The following is a 15,284-nucleotide window of genomic DNA, read 5'->3' as shown; positions in this document are numbered from 1 at the left end:
ATTTGCGGTTTCGCAATTGGGTCTACGTCCGGGATCTAAAAGTGTATAAAATAATAAAATAATAATATTTTTGGTAATTAAAATTTATTAATTAATTATTAATTGGTAATATTTTTTTTTGAGAAATTGGGGAAAGTCTTGGGGTGAAGGTTAACAGGTGTTAACGATAGGCACCATGGCGTTTGTGGCACAGAACTTTGGGGTAACCCCGAGTGAGGCACAGTTCCGAGCGTTGCTAAAGTCGGATCTCTTGAAATTGGCCAAACATTTTAACTTGGAGGTCCGAACTAATTTGAGGAAGGCAGAGTTGCAGGCCACGGTGATACAATCTATGGTGGGATTAGGAACATGGGACGAGTTAGCCTGGGAGTGGCTACCCGAAGAACCAGAAGACGTTGAGCTCCGGAAACTGGAGTTGCAATTACGGAGCCAGGAACGGATAAAAGAAGAGGAAAGGAAAGCAGAAAAGGAAAGAGCAGAAGAAGAAAGGAAAGCAGAAGAGAGAAGAGAAGAGAAACAAGCACAAGAAAGGAGAGTGGAACGAGAACTCCAGGAAAGGTTAGCAGAAGAAGAAAGGAAAGCAGAAAAGGAAAGAGCAGAAGAAGAAAGGAAAGCAGAAAAGGAAAGAGCAGAAGAAGAAAGGAAAGCAGAAAAGGAAAGAGCAGAAGAAGAAAGGAAAGCAGAAAAGGAAAGAGCAGAAGAAGAAAGGAAAGCAGAAAAGGAAAGAGCAGAAGAAGAAAGGAAAGCAGAGGAGAGGAGAGAAGAGAAACAAGCAGAGGAAAGGAGAGTGGAAAGAGAACTCCAGGAAAGAAGAGAAAAGGAACAAGCAGAGGAAAGGAGAGCTGCAAGGGACCTCGAAGCAGAGGAGAGAAAAGCGGAAAGGGAATTAAAGGAACGTGACATGGAGCTTCAGCAAGAAATCAAAGTCAAGGAGCTGGAGTTAATGAGAGAACGGGGAGAGGCACCACCCTTGCTGACGGGGTCGACACCTCACCAGAAAACCTGGGATGTGGGCAGACATGTGAGGCTGGTTCCACCGTTCAGTGAAAAGGAAGTCGCGAAATTCTTCCCACACTTTGAGAAAGTGGCTCGACAATTAAACTGGCCGGAGGAGGCCTGGACCATACTCGTACAAAGTGTGCTGGTGGGGAAAGCTCAGGAAATTTATTCGGCGCTACCAATGGACCAATGTGCAGATTATGAGGTACTGAAGAAGCACATCCTCAAGGCCTATGAGTTGGTTCCGGAAGCTTACAGGCAAAAATTCAGGAATGCCAGGAAGAGGGAGAGTGAGACCCATGTGGAGTTTGCCAGAGTGAAAGAAAACATGTTTGATCGGTGGTGTGAGTCAAAAGGAGTCGGGAAAGACTTCGAGACATTGCGGGACTTGATCCTGGTGGAGGAATTCCAGCAGTGTGTCCACGAGGACATCAAAGTGTACCTGCAGGAAAAGAAGGTACCAAAGTTGTGGGACGCAGCCACCATGGCAGATGATTATGCCTTAACCCACCGAATAGGGGTCCACGAACCTAACTCCTCGCCTAGATCTCCGCAGGGGAGGTGGGGAACAGCAGGTGCGGAGAACGACCATACATGGCGGCGGCCTCGAGATGATTATGGGGACAACTATGATACCCCACCGGTTCGAAATCAGAGGGATGCGGGCCCAAGACAAACTTATAGTTCGGGGGGCCCGAGGCAGACCCCGAGTTTTTCCTCCGGGCCTACTTGCGCGTTTTGCAAAAAAACCTGGACACTTGATGTCCAGTTGTTACCTCATGAAAAGGGACAACCCAGAGCGGAGTCCGACTAGTACAACTCCGAATGCGATGGCTAGCGTAAGAAATCGCCATCAAGAGGGTTACCAACCATTTGTTTCCGAGGGGTTTGTGTCACTGGATGGAGCCTCGACTAACCGGAGACCGGTTAGGATATTGAGAGACACAGGGGCCCATCAATCTTTAATGCTTGAAGGCATTTTGCCATGGTCCGAGGAGACGGCAACGGGGGATAGTGTTCGTTTACAGGGGATCGGGGGCGGTGTTAGTGCTCCCCTTCAGGTCATCCAGTTGGAGTCCGATTTGGTGTCAGGACCGGTCACCGTCGGTTTACAAGCCACGTTTCCTGTAGAGGGTGTATCTGTGGTTCTCGGGAATGATTTGGCCGGGGGTCAAGTTTATGGTAACCTGAGGGTTGAGAAAGAGCCCAGCAGGGAAAATAACACCACACCAGCTCGGGATGGTGACAAAAGTGCCAAGTTATTTGTAGGGGGACTGAACTTCAAAACAGAGGAAGAAGTTCTGACCTCTGTCTTCAACAGATATGGGCCGCTGGTGGAAGTGCGGTTGGTAAGAGACTGGGAAACGCAACAGTCAAGAGGGTTCGGCTTTGTCACGTTTGCCAGCACAAAAGACGCCAGAGAGGCAGAGAAGAATTGGAATGGCAAGGATTTGGAGGGTCGGACCATAACAGTAGGGAAGGCATTTCGTAGGCGTCGAGAGGTCTACAGGAGAGGACAACTGGGCGGTAGTTTTGGTGGTGGCCGCAGTCAATATTATTATGGAGGCTCCCTGAGTTACGGCCGCTCCCGAAGGAAGAATTGGCAAAGTAGTGGCCGAGAAGAAGACCGGTATTCAGGGGACTACAGGGACCAGTGGTCCCACCCTAATTATTAGGGACGTTCCGAGAAGTTGAAGCACGGAAGGCGGCGGAGCCGCCGAGCCAAGATTCCTACACGAATTAACCGTGAACGCCGTTCCTAAAGGCGCCCATGTAGAGAACTTTCCTGCACGGACTAACCGTGAACTCCACGTTCCTCAAGGCGCCCATGTAGAGAACTTTCCTGCACGGACTAACCGTGAACTCCGCGTTCCTAAAGGCATCCATGTAGTGAATACTCGGCTTGGCCTCCCGGAAAAGTGCTATCGAGTGGCTTAACTGGCTTTATTTTTAAGTGATAACTGTGCCCGGGGGGAATTGATAATGTGGGGGGGTTGAGTTATCTGGTTTATTTCTCCAAATTGGCCGGCAAAGAAAGTTTTCGCTGGGTTCAAACTTTCTTTCTTGAAGGGGGGGAGTGTTACATATTTATGTGAATGTATGTGAATTCCCATGCAGGTGTTTGCTTCCGTGTGTAGTATATTAAGTTGTTGTGTAGTTGTTGTGGTTGGAGGGTCAGGAGCCCTTCTGAAAGAGTGGCAGGAAACGGAAGTGGCCGGAAGCGGAAGTGACGGGAAACGGAGGAGAAAAGACACGAGGGAAAGGAAGGCTCCTTCTTCCTCGCCCCGCGACGACGAGAAGGTGGAATCGACCTTACGCTGCGCGGAAAACGCGCCGTTGCGAAACGTCTGGCGAGAGGAGTTACCTGGGCGGTAAATACCTTTGGACACGTCCAGTCACTGTGAGTTCGTGCACGAAACCAAGCGTCCGGGACAGTTTGCCCCGTCTACAAAGACGCGTACGGGTCCGCACGTTGGGCCTCGCTCGCGTCGGAAGCCGCGCTGGGTTTTGCCCCGTCTACAAAGACGCGTACGGGTCCGCACGTTGGGCCTCGCTCGCGTCGGAAGCCGCGCTGGGTTTTGCCCATCTACAAGGACGCGTAAGAGTCGCACTTGGGGCCTCGCGCACGTTGGACGCCGCGCTGGGTTTGCCCCGTGGCTTGGCAAGGAGGTGCGCTGCAGCCGCGGCCCCAGTCCGAGACGGCACGTTTAGAGCACGTCCGCCCGGGGCTCGTTCAACCGCCCGTGTGCGGAGAGGAGAGACATTGACCACGGAGGGAGTCAGGAGTGGGGCTCACGTGAGGAATGTATAAGATTAAGATGGCCATCTTAGAGTTTGTGTAGATGAGTTCACATGGTTGTAATATTGATTGTGCATTGTTGATGGTTGTTGATTGCTCAGTGAATATATTATTGATTATTCCGGATCCTTGGTGTGGGGTTTCTTCTTGACCGGAATTCATATTGATTGCGTTACGAAAGCGTATAAACCATATATCTTTCTGGCGGGGTCCCTCCCACGGTCCGGGGGTCACCAAGACCAGGTAGTTACCGGGAGGACCACGTAACAAAGTATTTTAATTACAAATTAGAGGTGCATTGGATTGTGAATCAAACAAAGATGGGTGAAACAAACTCCTATTGAACTTTTTCGCAATTTTTTTATGCATACTTCCGCATCCGCAAGATGGCGGCCTCCATGGAGCGATTTGGTGCGTCAAAGCTTCGAAATTCTCAAAGGATCCAGCAAAATCTGGCTTTTCAACATAATACGTACGCGTTCATTCACAACACCGGCTTCACCGGCTACTAGTACCCGACTGCAAAGCCGCAATGAGCCGGCGAAGCCAAAGCCTCTTGCCACTATTTTACCCATCACTGTGGCATCAGTAGGTTAGGTAGTTGGTAGTAGGTAGGTGTAGTAGGTACCGTACCTAGTTCAAAATGACACCATTTGCATTCTGGATGAGGTTAAAATTTATAAAATTTCCTTCTTGATTAATTCGGTGAATTCCGTCTCAACTTCGGATATTTCCGGCCGTGAAAAACCATCCCCTATGGCCGCGAGATTTCTAAAAAATAATTCTTCGTCAATTTTAGAATATTTGACGCCGTCTTCAGCCTCCAAAGCGCGGTAATAAGCTTTTTGAAAATATTTTTTCAAATGCTCGAATCTCATTGGTTCCTGTCATGGACTCCAGTGTGTCCATGACAGTGTGTCCAGTGTGATTCTCCTAGAAAGATGTAGGTTTGGTGACGATTTTCGTTGAAGATAACTAGGGCCTGTGTGGGCCCGGGGAACGAGGTTGGTCTTAAAGTATTTTAATTACAAATTAGAGGTGCATAAGAATGTGAATCAACCAAAGACGGGTGAAACAAACTCCTATTTAACTTTTTTCAATTTTTTATGCATACTTCCGCATCCGCAAGATGGCGGCCTCCATTGAGCGATTTTGTGCGTCAAAGCTTCGAAATTCTCAAGGGATCCAGCAAAATCTGGCTTTTCAGCATAATACGTACGCGTTCATTCACAACACTGGCTTCGCCGGCTATTATAAATCAACACAAGTGCAGGGTTTTTTTTCCCCCATGAGTGGATTGGGTGGTAATACGTATAGTATATGGAATTTGACAATGCTTTCCCAGAATCATAAGCCACATCGGTTCAGCTGAGCACGATAAATGGGCTAAACCAAACAAGAGGGTTCATTGAAGGTTTTCGGAAGATCTCATCATACCCCAAAGATTTGTCTCGTCTGATCAATGTGTGTGTGGTTAGCTATACAGCAATGAACTGCATCTCAGGTTGCAGTGGATCCCTCCCATCGGGAGTATTACCCCCTTGTTATTGTGACGTCATGCAATATAAACCGCGCAATCTGTGATGAAACCTCGTCGATATTATAACATGGAATGGTCTTCATTATGATGTACTACAGTTTCCATAAAACGGAAAATAACACACACGTGAAAGATATTTGTAAACTTCCATCTTCAATATAATCTCTTTACGGGTTACGGTCTGTCTGTACACTCAGACAATTCTGATGTGCATTATTGGATAATAATCCTATACCACTGTGATTCGTCCGAGCTCATGGGATAACTGACTTTGGTAGAAAAGTGTGCAACAAGTTTCACAGAATGTGGTGACTTTGGAATCGGAACCACACAATTATTTTTTCCTTATACAGACAATGTATTGTATGCACGTGCACTCGCCTGGGTTCGACATTCTCGGCCGAGCTCTGAACCGTCACCCTGGTGCTTCGCGAGGAGTGCGACACATCAATGTGTGCATCATTCATCGGAAGGACGTTAGGCTGGGAGTTCCGTATGCTAGCATTAATTGCTTTAGGTTGAAAATCCTATCCCATGGTGGCTTTCGCAACGAGTAGGGAAGTTGTCCCCGGCTCCCTGAACAAATTACTAATGTTTGGCACCTTCCATTGTCGAATGTCAGTCCTGGCCAGCTGGTTCGTGAAAAAAATTGGACCAAAAACGTTCCGTAGTAGTAGTAGTAGTAGTAGTTGTATTCCAGATATCTCAAAGAATGTTTACTTGGTTAAAGAAAAGTTAGGAAAATGCCCACTTTTTTGGTCTTTTTACTTATGAGTATTCATATTTAGGTTTTTAAACTATATTTTTATTTTGTATTTGATGCATTGAGTGAAATTATGAAGTGCAAAATGGAGAACATGTCTAAAATACGCTTCAAATGACGAAAAGGAGAGCTAATCCTTCTGCTCATGTACACTAATTTAGAAAGCTCTAATTTGGTCTCATCTGTCCACAGGACATTCTCCCAGAAGGATTTTGGCTTGTTCAGGTGTGTTTTGGCAAACTCCAGTCAGGCTTTCGTATGTCTCTCTCAGCAGTGAGGTCCATACAGCATGTGATCAACAATGACGACTCTCACAGTTTACACATCTTACAGGTCACAGACAGCCCGGATGGATAGAGAGGAAGAGAGAATGGTAGAACAAAGATGTAGGTGTATATACAGAGGGCCAGTCTGCAGCCGTGGTGTGCAGGGTGTGGGAGGTTTAGACTAAATAATTTTTTCTGTCCTTCTGGCACAACTTTCGGAGTCAGACAAGCGTGACAGGAACTCGGAGGTAATCTCCTCGGAATGGCAAGAGGCGCTGCTAGGAAGCACGTCACGAACATCAGCTTTTCCCTACAGAAATACACATTTCAGTTTTGTACAAGGTGCTTGGCATCATCTACTTTTGTGCAACACAAAAGCTCCTGTGGGAGGGGGTAAGGTTGGTGGGGAGGTGAGCCGGTGCGGTAGGGGGAAAGGGGACTCTGTTGGTCCGGCGTTTCCCAGGAGTGTGCGCGAATGTAAATTCAATTCGCATTTCGTTTTCCTCTCAAATTCAATGAAATATTAGGCAGGCGCACCATTTCCAAGGCAAAAACGGAGCTCGGTGATGGACGTTTGCATGTTTGTATTACCAGTCCGATCAAAAAGCCAATCAAAAAAAAAAATACAAAACGCATGAGCGATCCAACAGTTCATTTGTTTATTCCCGCGACGGTCTGCGATACAGTAACGCGCTGTGTAGGAACCGCACAGAGACATGCCAATGAACTCGAGATGCAAAAAATTGTAACGCGCTGTATAGGAACCGCACAGAGGCTTTCCAATGAACTCAAGATGCAAAAAATTGTAACACGCTGGAAAGGAACCGCACAGAGACTTGCCAATGAACTCAAGATGCAAAAAATTGTAACGCGCTGTATAGGAACCGCACAGACTTGCCAATGAACTCAAGATGCAAAAAATTGCAACGCGCTGTGTAGGAACCGCACAGAGGCTTTCCAATGAACTAAAGATGCAAAAATTGTAACGCGCTGTACAGGAACCGCACAGAGGCTTTCCAATGAACTAAAGATGCAAAAATTGTAACGTGCTGTATAGGAACCGCACATAGGCTTTCCAATGAACTCAAGATGCAAAAAATTGTAACGCGCTGTATAGGAACCGCACAGAGACTTGCCAATGAACTAAAGATGCAAAAATTGTAACGCGCTGTATAGGAACCGCACAGAGGCTTTCCAATGAACTAAAGATGCAAAAATTGTAACGTGCTGTATAGGAACCGCACAGAGGCTTTCCAATGAACTCAAGATGCAAAAAATTGTAACGCGCTGTATAGGAACCGCACAGAGACTTGCCAATGAACTCAAGATGCAAAAAATTGCCTAGTTGCTGAGAAATCAGCGGCGACCCACCGAAACGATGTATTCCCACAACACATACATTGATGCACTGTTCATATGACGTTCACGTCACTCAATGCATCATGAACGGTTTTGATGGTTGAGTTGTACACACGAACCCCATACTCGGTACGATTTCGAGTTACATGAAGACAAAATTGACCTTTATCGGCGGTATACAACCAACTGCAAAAGCAGAAATGATTTGGCGAATTTTCTCTCCGATAAAGCGCTTTATAAGTTAACTGCACCTCGTGCGAAGCACTTATCTCCGCTCGCAGTTACACATAAGGGACTGTGGACCCCAGCAGGTGCAAAGACCTACACACTGCGGGATCCCAAAGCTGTTAGTGCACGGTCAGCAACTCATGCCTTGGGGATAGCCAGTGGAACAGCAGGATGTGCATGACTGTACCAGCGTTGATCATCCCAGGTGAAAAGGCCTCCTCTTAAACCACTTCCCACCTGCCCCCCAACACAGGGTGGACGCAGCGCTCGCTCTTGACGTGGCTTCCCTGGGATCCGAAGCCGAGCGCGACACGAGACTCACCCGAGCGAGATGCGCATTTACGCGCAGCCCTCTTTTGCTTCTTGCCATCGAACAAATTTAATAAATTGTTTATCATTTCCACGCGGGCACCCATCCTTGTGACCTCGATGTGCTGATAGCTCGCAGCAACCAAGTGCTTATAAATAAAGCTTCCAGCCTGGAACAGCATGAAGGCGTCTTTCGAGCGAGCCTTTATAGAGCTCTTGAGCAGAAGCGTGTGTGCATGTTTATATATGTGTGTGTGTGTGTGTCTGATCATTATGGAGCAACTGGAGCGATGGAAGCTCAACACAATCGGAATTCGAACCGCAAACACTTTCGCATCATTAACCTGCAAGAGCGCCGGCTGGGGAATTCACGACGCTGTTATAAGGTGTTGCAGCGAATCCGTGCGGCGAAAAGTCAAAGTCTTCGAGTCAGCACCGTGAAGAGACAGATCTGGAGGCGGAGAGCGGAGGGAAGCACTAACTTTCGTGCATCCTTTTCACACGGCCTCCGTTAAATTGCAGCCCCATGCAGAGAAAGACGCGAAATCGCACCACTAATCTACGGCATCGGCGCCTGCCCGCCGCAGGCAACCTCACCATCCCACCGTGCCATGCGCGCTTCGAACGCAACAGCCCTTGCTGTTATTGCTCACAGCGGGCAGCGGGGGAGCTCGACGCACAGCACTCTTTAATTAAAAGGGTTGGGGCCTCTTGGGCATGCTTCTATAATAATGGAGAGGGAATCTATGTTAATTCTCTCTTGCATTAGACCTAATTTCAATGGCATGGAACGCGATTGTTGTGCCTAAAATATTGCAGCACGTGAGGGATGGTGTGGTTCGGTATAAGTGTTGAAAGATGAATAGTCACCAGCTGTGAATCGCAGGCACGGGCAATTTGGAAGTGGAAAAATACTGCAATAAGACGCAAGTAGCCAACGCCCTTGCACTTTCAACTATCTCGTCCTTTGTTCATATTATCGCAGCAAACGCAAATCTTGAGAAACCCTTGGCCTGTCGGCAACACATCCTGGCATCGTGAGCGAGTTAGGTTGCACCTTTTCACACGAAGCAACTCCACGGCATGAAAATTTTACGTTGAAAATAATTTGAAACAGGAATAAATATATTACACAACAACATACATCGCCGTGCCAACTTTCTTTCTCGGTGCTCTCACAGTCGCAGCTGGTGTTCCCATTGCGAGGAACAGAAACATGTTCACAATGAGACCCGGACCATGCAGAAGGGAAACCGACTGCACTTTCTCGTAAATTTGAGACAAAGTGCGATCAAACACAGTCACGGGGGAAAGAGACAATGTGTGGTTTGGGGCAGATTGGTTGATGCGATCCGCAGTGTGAGTAAAGAGAAATGAGACATTCAATCCTAAATTATGTTCATAGACCTGATGCAGACAACTAGGCCGACAGACCGAAATTACATTTTCTTCCAAAGAAAGAAAACAGTCCTCACTGCTAGAGCTGTCAGTGAGGACCGCAAGGCCAGCATGCTCTGGATGACGAACCTGAAGCAAGGCCGGACGGAAACCCGCAGTGGACAATTGTTAAAGTTGGCTGGACGAGAAACCCTCCATAGAATCCAAATTCAGTGGCTGTTTATGCTTCAATATGGAGGCTAATCCAACTCTAATGTAATAAATTTATATTTTCTTCAAAAGCAATACTTCTCAAAGGACTGCTCATGCCGGTTAAAGTAGCAGAGTTCACTCTCTACGGTGAATGGTGGAGCATAAAAAAATCAAGCCAGTGTCATACATTGATGTCGGACCCAGAGAAATAACTTTATTGATAATTAACTGGTTAATTGACCATAATACATGCATATATAACAACTGAAAAGTAAAGCAGATCACTATGTATAGGTTTTTGTCGCTTTTCTTTAGCTTGACCACAATTCTTGTGAGTTGGTGAAAAGTGTAAACTATGGAACAGATTATATGGCACATAAAATCCGAAGCATATATAGTAAAAGAGGAATCAAGTTAACATATTACTGAAATAAAAATGAAATAGAAACTATTGTTTGCAGACTGCAGTGATTTGTACAGACCTCTGAGTCTGCGGTGATCTCCTTTTGGGAAAGGGGTCAAGGCGTGGGGACGATGAGTTATATAAAACAGAGGAAAGAAAGCAAATGCATCAACTCCCCTGGGCATTGGCCACACATTCATCAGGTTAACGATGGCACAGCATTGACAACATTTTGAACTCCCACAGGTACACACACACACACACACACACACACACACACACACACACACACACACACACACACACACACACACACACACACACCATGGTTTCAGACACACCCTCAGCACATTCAAACCTTTGAAAATACGATGGTTAACGACTTTTAAAATACCAGAGTGTAAAATCTTGCATACATTTTTAGCATGGATAATACAATAAAAAGATACAGAATTGTATATGTAATCTACAGAGCTACAGCACTAAGTTACCATTTAACTCTTTCGTTTATTTATTTATTTATTTATTCCCTTTTGATCACTTTATTAACAGCAATAAAAGTTCCACAGCAAAAAAAGAAATCAAAGAAAAATAAGTCATGATTATGTGTCTGGCTCTTTCCTTTCATCCCATGATATAAAAAAAATAATTTATGCAATTCATACTCGAGGACTTTTACAAAGCAGACTAAGAAGCATAAATCTCCTTAACGTCAGTCACAGCGCTACTCTGGAAAACTACAACACCGCGTATTGTGAACTGCACTCGACACATATAAAACAGTCTGCACAGTATATACAACATCAATATTTTGGTGTAAAAGGAAAAAGAAAAACGACCAAAAAAACTTAGTGTTTATGAGGACAAAAAGGCAGCTTCAGCCCCTTTGGAAGAAGTTTGGGAGAAGTTTCGAGCAGTGGAGAGAGTTGACTCATACCTAATGCTGATGTATACCTCTGCAGTTTTAATAGCTATGCTCCACAATCCTGTTTGCACACAAACAAAGCTTGGCATCTACCGCAGCATACTAGTGTTTTGCAAACACACTATAGTACACTATAGAAAATACTACGGTACACTGCACGACTCTTGGCAGATCGCAAAGGTATGCTGCGACGACGTGGATGGGATAATCATGGCTATACATAGTGTCACGGAGCAAAAAACATAAACACGGAAAACACTGTAGGTTAAAAAGTATGAAGAACCACAACAAATTCGGATGTGACTAGCACTCTTTGGAAAAAATGAAACCCTCCCTTCCCCAACCACCCTCTCTCCAGACCGGGAAACGAAGCAAACATCACAATTATTTTTTCAGTGGGTCTCCTGAGGTATCAAATAAAGACATATTTGTAAAAAGATTTACAGGTATCATGTAACTGCATGATGCAAAATACTCAGGTCGTTGGTAGTGGCAGTTGTGGGAAGGTAATGCCTTTTGCACTCAGTAAGGCGTGAACCGGTTGTATCCACCGCGATATAAACTGGCCTGAAAGACAAACAATCCAGGAACGAGGCAGCTTGTTAGCGACCGGTTGTGGCTGAGGCTCAACCACCTGGAGGTGGAAAAAAAAAGTATCTTTCAAAGCAGCAAGAGAGAAACTTCTGGATAAAAGGTCCTACAAGTACTTCATCTTGCAAAGCTTAAGCATCTTGTTGTACGGCAAACATGCAACACAGATGTGCAGGCAGCAAGTACAATCCCGAGGACGGAGCAAAGCAGCAAAGCAACGCGAGCGCGCAGGCTTTAGACCAACCATGGTGCTCACGCCGTACGTGGCAGCGGGCCCTATCGCGTGGTAAGGGTCGGCTGCAGCCGCGGCATATACTCTTCCATAGCTGGGGCACATGGAGGAGCGGGGACAGGGGTTGGGGATGGGGTGGGGGAAATGGAGGAGGGTGGTTGAGGAAGGGGTGGGGGACACAGGTACAGGGGCGTGACGAGGGAGGATGGAAAGGCAAACGAAAGCAAGCAGGCCGAACACCACGCCATTCAATCTCATGCCACGGCAGGCTGGCCGCGGCCCAAGACAAACAAATCAATTGACTCCCGGTCAACGGAAACATCCCCGGCGGAAACACAGGAGGCTTGTACAGTTCACTCAGGGCCTCGCATGAAGCCTCGTGCAAAGGGCGCCCATTCTTAAGTCGCTTGCGCGGCGCGTGCTCAGGGCCATGCAGCCTCACAAGCAACCCAGCATCCCGTGCACACCACAGCTCTGCAGCCCCTCAACCCACTTCCCTCTCTATTTATATAACAACCTGATTCAACTATGTCTACCCTTCCTCTTTCAAAAGGTTAATTTTCCTTCATTTCGATATCTCAAATCTTCTATCTTTGTTTCCTCCTATGCAAGTTTGTCAGCCTCTTGAATGGCAAGGGGTTGGGAACGAAGGTCGACGTCTCACGAGCACTCACCCATCGCTGTAGGCAGCGGCAGCTGCGGCGGCCGCGGCAGGCTGGGCATAACGGTATGCCGTGTAGCCTCCCTGCAGGTGAAAAAGCCAGATGGAACGAATGAAGGTATTCCAATGCAATCAGATGATTTAAGACATGCAGGATCATTGCATTAATGGAAGTGAGTGCATCGGGTGTAAAGCATCATGCCGATAGTAGTGGTTTTTCTGCTTCCCGGTGTAAGACATGCTGCGTCAGTGACAAGCTGTACTGCAATCAAGCACACTCAACAGGTTAACCCATCCCACCCACTAAAGCCTTAAAAGCACAGCCCTCGTTTTACTCCGCTGCCAAACCAAGTTGCTAACCTCATATTGGGTGTTGTTTCAAATGGTGCTTCGTGATGCAGCATGCGATACTGATGGAAGCCAAGGTTTACTCTCCTATCTCTGTGTTTTGGCACTCTTCACTGGAAGGATTAGAGTGTTCACTTGGCACCGATCCGAAAGGGTATCGGGATTAAAGCCATAGAGATACAAACCGCATTGCCATTCTTTTCGTCCAAAAGCAAAGTGGTGCCTTTGCAGTTTCAGCAGATAAACTTGCTTTCTATCACTTTTAACTCTTTCAAAGTTAATTTGACGTTAATATAATTTTTGACAGGTGCTTTTGCTGCTTATACCGACGTAAGAGCATTGCAGACCAACTGTGCTCTTTTCTCTGCAAAGATCAGCTGTTATTTAATGTGGCCCTAATAATATTTGCATACTCAACAACTCCCTCGGCTTCCTTTGATGATTTATTGCTTTGGAATGGCGTTCATTTACGTTCACAAACTAAGCATCAGCATCCTCCGTCCTCCAAGGTACGGTCAAACTGGTCCTCCCCCCCCCCTTCGCAAAGAGCGGCCGCTAGTCCTAATGTCCCAAATGAAGCACCCGATTTGAAGCCAGTGCTCGAGTTTGAGTCCTAGTACAGTGGTAGCGGTTGTGGCAGGCCACAGCACCCATTTGCACTCGACCACTTTGTTAGTATTGCACCACTCCATGACACCAACAAGCGGACGTGGTGTCCTTTAGCTCGTATCCCGTACCTGCACCAGTCTACTGCCATACATCGGCTCCGGGTACACTACTCTAAATGGACAAAAGAAAGGCAGCGAGAATGTAAGATATGACTGGGAATTAGAACCACACCTTGGGGGAACCTTCCCTCCATGCACGCCTCTCGACTGCCCCACCTAAAGAGACTACATTTCTTGTGGATAATTTGCCTGTTATTATAAATGTAAGTAGCCAAAAGTACATGATGTTTTTGCTTGTCACACAAAAGCTTCTTTTTTTTGCCAAACAAGAAAAATAGGTATTTCCGATGACGCTGAATTAAATAATGGCGCAACAGTACTGCGAAGAAGAACTTGTGTTTGGGAGAGTTCATATTCAAGAATCCTAAGGCACCCACAACTACAGGAATCATGGAGAGGGTAGGCTTTGATCCTTTATTTGGGCATGGAATAAAACTTTCCGTGCTATTTGGTACAATAAAATCATGCGAATAATGTACAGATCAATCTTATCAGGGCATGCTGTCAGGCAGGGCTTGCCAAAGCATCTTTAACAGCAACTACTCGACTAGTGTATGCCACACCTTGGCCTAGAGCACCTGGCAAGCGAGCTAACTGCAGAGGTAAATGCAGGAGGGAAAAGCTGCCCAGGTGTGTGGAGCATGACATTTCATACTTACGTAGATATCTGCACCATAAAATCCTTCCTGGTATACAACACTGCAAATATGTCACACACAAAGCACACTGGCGTTATGAGCGGCATTAGGTAAGCACTTAGTACTGTACTCAAATGGAAACGTGTTATACGGTTCGGCAAGAATGGCAGCAGTCATTCCATTGAGAATGTTCACATCACGTTATTTGTATTGTGTTGGTGGTTTGCCCTAAACCACAGAATAACGTCTGTCGCAGACAAGTTACAGCAGAGATGCGACACTTTGTTCGTATGTTCTCCCTTGGGTTGGTTTTTTTTTGTATTCAAAATCGAGACTTATAGAAGACGGAGTAGATCAAGGACAAAAAGACAATGTGATGCCAGTGGGAGTAGTGAGGCCACATTTGGACTCAACAATCAGTAATGAATGAACTCAAAATGACGAAAGGGTTATTGAACCTGGGCTTAAAAAGAGCAGTCAAGGAAGGTTTATGAATAAGACTTAAGGGAAAACTGGAAAAGCAAGGTTTTAACGGTGTACTTGTAAGCAAATATCTGAGTGACAACAAAGGTAACGCAGAAGCGCGTTTGCAGTATGTTTTGCGAGAGAATGGTAGATTGAACTGGCACGGCTCACCCTCCGTATGTTGGAATAGCCGGGGGTGGTGGCGCAGGGCGCAGGGCATTATACACAGCTCTGCCTCGGCCCCTGAGGTGAGCACCGCGGTAAGCAGCCACGGCCCCCACCGTAGGGTAGGGAAAACTGGCAACTGCAGAAGAACAAAGTGGGTATGGGGAGAGAGCGGTATGTGTGGAACATAGCAGCAGGGAGCAAGGAAAAGTGGACAGGCGTGAGGGCAGTGCGGAGTGTTTTTCTGTGATGATGAGAATCACCTGAAAATCAC

At 46.5% G+C, this 15,284-nt stretch overlaps 1 protein-coding gene across 1 annotated transcript in view; it reads right to left on the bottom strand.

Annotated features, from left to right (window-relative positions):
- Nucleotides 1-10,042: 10,042 nt before the first annotated feature.
- Nucleotides 10,043-15,284, bottom strand: part of LOC137423419 (RNA binding protein fox-1 homolog 3) — an 891,619-nt gene continuing 886,377 nt past the window's right edge. The window contains 5 exon segments of the mRNA XM_078774235.1: nt 10,043-11,749; nt 12,018-12,099; nt 12,680-12,750; nt 14,402-14,441; nt 15,017-15,149. Coding sequence (XP_078630361.1) covers nt 11,705-11,749; nt 12,018-12,099; nt 12,680-12,750; nt 14,402-14,441; nt 15,017-15,149 — 371 coding nt within the window. The 3' untranslated portion in view covers nt 10,043-11,704.

This window comes from Myxine glutinosa, chromosome 3 (assembly GCF_964187855.1).
Source record: "Myxine glutinosa chromosome 3, kmMyxGlut1.1, whole genome shotgun sequence".
NCBI classification, from domain to species: Eukaryota; Metazoa; Chordata; class Myxini; order Myxiniformes; family Myxinidae; genus Myxine; species Myxine glutinosa.
This window is presented reverse-complemented; position numbering and strand designations above follow the sequence as displayed.